The sequence below is a fragment of the Geospiza fortis genome, unplaced genomic scaffold, assembly GCF_000277835.1.
Source record: "Geospiza fortis unplaced genomic scaffold, GeoFor_1.0 scaffold538, whole genome shotgun sequence".
In the NCBI taxonomy this organism is placed as follows: domain Eukaryota; kingdom Metazoa; phylum Chordata; class Aves; order Passeriformes; family Thraupidae; genus Geospiza; species Geospiza fortis.
This window is the reverse complement of record NW_005054368.1, coordinates 640,668-648,039: the sequence shown is the minus strand read 5'-3', so window position 1 is coordinate 648,039 and position 7,372 is coordinate 640,668. Positions and strand designations below refer to the sequence as shown.

Here is a 7,372-nt window from a genome sequence, read left to right as displayed (position 1 = left end):
GTTTAGATTTCATACAGCACATTGAACTGCATTTCAGCTGAAAGCTTTCAAAATGGAAATCACTGACAGAAGGAGCTTTAATAGGTTAGTTATTACAAAATCTAGAGTGGTGTCCTGCTTCATGCACACTGCCTGTGACAGGATGGGGAGGAGCCTTTGCAGACAGAGTTGAGCAGGTCATGCTGTGAAAATGGGGACCTTGGAGTGGTTCTGGCTCTGTGCTACTGGGAACAGCTTCCCATCTCTCAGATACTGTTAGCTCGCTGTAAAATGGAAATAGGCATGCTGGGTTTCCTTCTTAAGGCTTCCAAAAAATGGTGCAGAGAGGAGGAAAACTGCTCAGGTGTCACAGTGTGGTCACATGGTAGAACAGCCCTCTCTTCTTGTGCCTTTTAGGCTCTGAAACTAGTTGGAGAGGTTGCCAAGTACCTGTGGAGTCTCAGAAGAGCTGCCTCAGAGCCCTGCCCTGGGCACCTCTGAGAGCTGAACAGAACAGCAGGTCTGGCACCGGAGGAGGTGCAGTGGAGGGCTCTCTGTGCCTGCTGCCTGTCAGGGACAAACCAGGAGAAAGGCCTGGGTTGATGGGGTTTTTGCTTTTTTAAATGGTTCTGAGTCCCTTTGCATTTCTAGTGCTACTGGAGGGAGTATTTTCAAGACTGTGCTAATCTGTGACATAACACTGTTGAAAAGCAGCCTAATTGCAGGAGTTCTTTAGCTCGGCGGTGAGAGGAACAATGCTCTGTTTCTCTGTCTCCCCTCCCCTCCCCTCGCTCCCCCCAGTCCTCTCCCAAATAAAGCTGCCATGCAGGGAAGCACAGAAGCTCCCAGGCTCTCCTGTCAGAAATAGAGCAGCAGCTCCAATTTAGAATATCTGCTGACTCTTCTACTCCTGAGTGAAGACTATTTTTGCTCAGTGACTTGCTCTAGACATTGTGAAGCTCGAAAGCTCTGGTGATTATAATTGCTGGGCTCCTTTATTTCTTTGAAAACCTATATTTAAAATGAGAATAATGACTGCCTGTAAAATCCTTTAGTTCTGGAGGAGATTACAGCAATAACAATGCAGTGTTTATGGCGTTGGGCAACAGCTAGAGCTGCTGAGAGCACGGACAGCAGCGAGCTGGTGACGCTGCGCCGGGTGCGAGGGCTGCGCTGCGCCGACCTTGCGGGCCTGCAGGTAGGTGGGCACTGCTGGCATCCTCCTTGGCAATACACAGCTCCTTCCAGAGGGCTAAGGCAACTTGAAACCCCCACCCCAACCTGTGCTATTTCTGTGGCTTTGTTACTGTTCCTCTAATCAGTTGCCAGACAGATTTTTATCGTGGAAAGTGACAGCAGGCTCTGCTTTGGAGCTGGGCTAATGTGGCGCTGTAACTTGCTGTTTAAGTGTTTTTCTAGGGAATGCTGCAGTCATTGTTTTTGCTTAGGAGTTCCAGAATCTGATCAGTTCTAGAGATTGATTAATTCTAGAGACCAATTGTGTGTGTAGTTTAGTGCCAAAAATTATGTATAAATGGTTAAATATGGTGGGATGAAAGTGAGCAAAGAGGTACTCGAACTGAGACTTAGAAAAGACAGGGCAAGGAGCCTTACAGACAGAAGGTGTGTTCATGCTATGTAGTCACCTTGAGTGGGTAAAAGTTGCTCTGAAAATGGTCCTAGAAAAACACATTGATCTGGATTGTCCTGCTTGCCTTGGGAGTTGGAGTCAGGAATTGGGAGGGCAGTGGGAAGGAGGGAGGATGAGAACAGAGTGCTCTCTCCACTCTTGAGCTGATGCAAGAAGTCTCTTGCAGAGCTATTTACTGGGTTCTGAGCTTGGAGTATGTCTGCCAAACAGAAGAGAGTAAAAAAATTCTGTTGGTTTTCTTTCTTCAGCCCAGAAAGCGATTTTCTCTGCCTTTATCACTGTGCTTCCCAGAAACATAACTATTGTATTTGTTCCCTCATGTAACTTGTCACTGTCTTAAAAACTAACTTAAGAACAGAGTCATCTTCTTATCATCTTCTGAAGCATGTCTGAGCCAGCCCTGCTGGCTGTGGAGCAGGGGTGCCAGTCAGTCAAGCTTGGAAAGCTGTTTTTAGAGTGGATAACTGTCCTGCACAGGGAGGGGCACATCCTGCCCCGGGCTCTGGCCATCAGCAGCGCTGTGTCACCAGGGAGACTGGGAGCAGGTGGAACAGGGCTGTGGTTGGGGCTGCTTTGAGGCTGTTCCTTTTGGGAGCAGATTTGAGTCCCAATTGTACCCTTGTGCCCTTTTCTGGGATACCTCCTGCCTGCCTGTGAAGCCCATCCCCAGCCAGCACTGATGCCAAAGAGCTGCAGAGCTGAGCAAGGCAAGGGCAGGAGCAGAGCAAGAAGGGCTCTTGCCTTGAGCAGGAATTGTCTGCCCAGAGCCTTGTGCTGCCCCTGTGAAAGTGCCCCTGCCAGGGGTGAGCCACGGGCCTGGGGCTGCTGCTGTGAGCCCGTGGCAGAGGGTTCTTTTGGCACAGGGTGGCCCAGCTCACAGCAGGTCTGTCACTGGAGGAGCTGTGAGGGGTTTTTGTGAGTGCATCCTTTGCATGGGGGATAGAAGAGGCAGATCTGCCTATGCCTATCAGGTTTCCCCAGCTGTATCCTCTCATCTTTTTCTGTCAGCATATCTGCATGAACAGGCCATGAGGACCGTGGCTGGCTGTTGGGGATTTCCATGGGTCTGGCAGCAGGAGCTCTGGCTGGCCAGCCAGATAGCAGAGATCCTGGATGTGCTAATTGTGTGTATGCAAATTAATTCTGTCCTGCAGGCTTCCTAGAGCTGTAAAATTCCTTCAGTGTTCCAGCTGAAGGCCCTCCCCAGTGTAAACAGCTCCTGGAAGATAGTCTGTACCACTGCCAGGGCTCCCCTTCCCTGCCAAGGGCTCCAGGTGCCCCTTGCAGCTTTGGGCACTGTGAACCCTTCATGGCTTGAGGTCAGCCCGAGGGATCTGCAACTGCTGCACCTGTCTGCCACACAAGAGTTGTGACAGCAGCTCTCCTGTCCCCAAAGAGCCAGCTGGACACAATGCCCTGAGCCTGTCAGCTCCTCTCCAGCCTCTGCTGTGAGGTGGAACCGTGAGGAGGGTGATGTTAGGTGGAACCGTGGCCTGTTTATGCTCACAGCTTAATGCAAGCTGGAAATTTCAATTGAGAGGCTTTCCAGAATGCCCATAAAATCTCCAGGAATTTAATAATACAGCAATTTTTCAGTACCTTCATTGCTGGGCACCAGAAAAACACTGCAAAATAACAACTAGCAGGCACAAGATGTTCTTAACAGCATCTTTACATGCTTTGCTTAGAGCTATCAGTGGGAATTTAAGCACCTTATGTAATAGGCTTTCTCTTCTAGCATCTGCTGCTTCATGGGAGGATGATTGGAGAGGGAATGTATTGATTTAAGAGGAGGCATTTGGGGCCTTGACAACTGTCCAGCTTTACAGGAAGAGCTGTGGCTACTGGGTCGAGGAGCAGGTCAGGCTGATTTTGCAGAGTGCCTGCAGCAGCATTAGCTACGTAGGCTTATCTGCAGGGTGGAATCTTTACCAAAAATAACCCCTCCACTGTGTTAGATACCAGCATTTTTGCCATGTTTCAGGGATTTAAGTTGGTCACTAGACAAGATTAAAGACTGCTGTGAACTCTTCACCCGGACTAATTGAGACTTGGATGGCTCCTTGGATGCACTGGTACTCACTTTTGTCTCTTTAGACTTGTGCACCATGAAGTGCAATCTGTGTCTGATAAGCAGGAGGGCTTCAGGGAGAAGGCCTCTTACCTGTTGTAGGGAGGAATAATTTCCTGCTTTGGACTTTTTAGCATCCCTTCTGCTGAGCAGTGCATGGTTAGGCTTTAGATTTTGCTGGCAGTTATGAGGTGCTGAAGATTGAAAGCAGATTCTATCTTCTCCTGCTTTTTCTCTGTTTTTAAATCTGACCTTATTAGTAGAGTACTGTCTGAATATCTTGCAGCTCTCCCTGTCAAGACAAGGTGTGCCCAAGGAGGTGGTGTTGAGCTTGGTCCTAATGCAAGCCTTTAATCTGCATTTTTAAAGCTGTTTTTAAAAAAAGCCTCAGCACCCACTGAAGAAGCAGGTAAAGAGAGCTGGACCCACATTTCTCACCCTCAGCGGTGAGGAGTTGGAGTAACCCCTGTGCAAGGGCCCAGAGCTGCACTGAGGGGCCAGAGCCCACCTCGTGCCCCTGAGCAGGGGCCCTTCTCCCCCCAGAGCAGCTGAGCCAGGGCAGCAGCAGAGCCTGTTTGAGAGCCACCCTGAACTAGTGACCCTCCTCACTGTCACACTGCCTGGGGGGTGACACACAGCCAAGGCAGAGCAGGCCAATCTTACAGGGATCAGGTTGACCAGTTTTATATTAAGCCATCACATATGTGCAGCACATGAGTGGCTGTTTAAAGAAAGCCTCTTACTTGCCCTCCCTCCCCCTCTCTGAAGGCTTATTTCTTTTGTCGCGTGTCATGGGGGCTGGCAGCAGGTTCAGAAAGTCTGAGCTCTCCCAGCTCAAGGTCATTGGGATTGTTTAAATATAATCTCCTTTTCTGTACTTTCTACTTTCCTACAACTTGCTATTCTGTCTTTCTAAAATTAAACTACTGAGCAGAAGAGGAGCTTGGGCTTTGTGTGTGGGTGCAGTCCCCTCAGGCAGGATCTGTGTGAGAGCTGAGCTGGGGGTGCAGAGCTGGGCCTTGTGGGGACCATCATCAGTCAGCTCTGGGCACAGAGAGACTGTGTCCTCCAAAGGGATGGGCAGTCCTATGTCCTGCATCATGGTGGTGCAGATGTGCAGAAAAATGAATAATACCCAGCATCAGTTGTGATGTCTGTGCTTTTGTTATTCTGCGAAGATTAGTTACAGGGAAAAAGAAAGAAAGTCTACCCAAACTTCATTGAACTCTGGCTCTGCTCTGGTCCTGCTTCATGCTTACTGCTCATTTAAATTCCTGGCCTCTCTTGAGTCAGCTGTGTTTTGTGTTTCATCCAGTCCAGGGCATGTGACAGAAGATACAGGATGTGTTTCTTAGACTTCTGCCCTTTCTTAATTTATTCTTTTTGTTTGCTCCATGCCACAGTTACTAAAATGGGAAACTCTTTGTGTTGCCACCTACAGAGCTCCAAAGGTTGGGGCTGTTGGGCACTGTCACAGCTGAAAGTCCTGTGTCAGCTCTCAAAGCCAGAGTCTGGCTGAAGAAAGATGCAATTGTTAAAGGACATTCAGCACATTCACGTCTGCTTCTGAGTCGGAAGTGGGGTTTAAGGACTAGAGGATTCCAAGCTTTTTGTTTCACCAAGCAGTGACACACACTTTTGAGTTTCCCCTTCAAATAAAGTTCAAAGCCTTTTTTATAGTTTGATTCCAGGAGTCGAAACTTTAGGATAAAGGCCAAATATTGTGAAATTTGTGATCTCATTGTGAGAATAGGCAACAGGGAGGTTTGTTTAGGCAGAACTTTACAGGGAAATTCCTGGGTAACTGGGCTAAGTATCCTGGTTTTGTTTATTAACCACAATTGCTGCAGACTTACACTGGAAACATTTGAATGGGGGAGGAGAGAGACACACAGCTCAGTTCTGTGTCAGGAAATACCAGATCATTTTGTGTTTTCCAGGCTCTTGTATCTTTTGTGTCTGCCTGATCTGAGCCTTATCACTGTGGGGCTTTGGTGTATTAAGATGTAGAAGGAGTTCTGCACAGATATCTCTCCAGGCAGGATATGGGTAAGGCTGGTTCTCTGATGAAGGAAAGACTGCTTGAGGAGGAGGCTGCTATCTTTGTAAAAACATTTCTTTTTTGTTCAAATAAAGAAGTAATTTTCCTCACTGTTTCTGCTGTTCACTTCAGTACTGAAAAGCCAAACATCCTTATCTGACTCTTTTTCAGGTTTTAGACCTGTTTTATTTCGGACCCTATTTTTAATGAGAAAGTTAAGTTTCATTAGTAGCTTTGCAAAAATTTTCCACAAGGGGAGGAGTATTTTGATCCCCTGTAATCCTGAGTGGAATAGCAGAGGATGAGCAGTCCTGGAGGTGCAGAGCACACTCACCCCAGGCAGGGGAGAGAGCAGCTGTGGGCACTGCTGGCCATGCCAGAGAGGGGCACTGCCCACAGGAGTGAGCCATGAGTCAGCCCTGGCAGTGAGACAGTGCCACTGCTCAAAGTACCCAACAGGTGACACTCCTTTTGTACACACAGCAACAAAAAGGGTCTCTCTTGCTTTCCTGCAGAGAATACCAGAGGAGCTGACCCTGGATGCCTTACTAGAAATGAATGAGTCAAAGGTGAAAGAAACGATGAAGAGATGTGGAGCCAGAGATGAGGAGTGCTCCAGGCTCAACGGGGCCCTGAGCTGCCTGCGGAAGGTGACGGAGTCAGGTACACACTGCCTTGTTCTCCTGGGGCACTGGTGTCCCCAGCCCAGCCCCGTCTGCTGCCCTGCAGACGCTGCCTGGGGATGTTCTGTGAGCAGCGTATGGCTCTGGGATGTGCGCTGATCAAACCTATCCAGAGCTGTCAGCTGGGTTTGGTTTGGACATCAAGTCAGATAAATAAATGGAAATAAATGTATGTAGAATCCTCTCCTACTCAGTAGAGTATATCCTTATTAACCCTTTCTGTTCAGAGTTGTGTCTAATGCTCCAGTTCATTCTCCACGGATCAGTACACATCCTTGACTTACTTAAATACATCCAGATTCTTTGTAGGTGATGCCTTTCCCAAATATTGCCAGCTCAGAGAGAAACCTTCCCCTAGCACTTCCACAGGCACTGTACGATCTGTTTGTACAAGAGCCTCTCCCAGCAGACTGGGACTCACATGCACCACATCTTTCTTTGTAGCAGTTATCAATCTGTCACTGAAAGGTGATGTTTCCTGTTGGTATTATGACAGTTCATCCATTTGCAAATGGTAAAGATTAGTTAATGGAAAAAATCAGCAAACAGCTCAGTCTCATGTTTCCTTTTTTCTAATCTTTCTTGTCCCAGGCTGTCAAATATTTCCCATCCACACTATAAACCAGCCGTTGCTCAGGAGTTATGGTGTTCACCTTTTAGAAAGAAATGGCATTTTTAAAAACCCAGATATATGTCTCCCAAAAGCTCAGATCAGGCTCTGTGCTGAGTTTTCGCAGCCTGGGGCCCTGCTGAGGCTCAGGGGAGATCATTGCCAGGTGAAACGGGCACCCAGAGCCGTGCCCGGAGCCCCGAGCAGCCCGGGCGCGGTGCCCGCAGTGCCCTCGCTGCCGGCCGGCACTAACGCTGCTCCCTTGGACAGGAGGGGAGCCGAGGGACGATGTGCCGCTGGCCCTCCCCGAGCGCCGGGACAGCTCCTGCTCGCAGCC

The 7,372-nt window shown here is 48.7% G+C and overlaps 1 protein-coding gene across 1 annotated transcript in view; it reads left to right on the top strand.

The window, feature by feature from the left end:
- The window catches only part of KSR1 (kinase suppressor of ras 1), a 22,578-nt gene that overhangs the window by 1,474 nt on the left and 13,732 nt on the right, over nt 1–7,372 (top strand). Inside the window, 2 exon segments of the mRNA XM_031059822.1 lie at nt 6,258–6,405; nt 7,306–7,372. The exon segment at nt 7,306–7,372 is cut by the window's right edge and continues 68 nt beyond it. Of these exon segments, the coding sequence (XP_030915682.1) occupies nt 6,297–6,405; nt 7,306–7,372 (176 nt within the window). The 5' untranslated portion in view covers nt 6,258–6,296.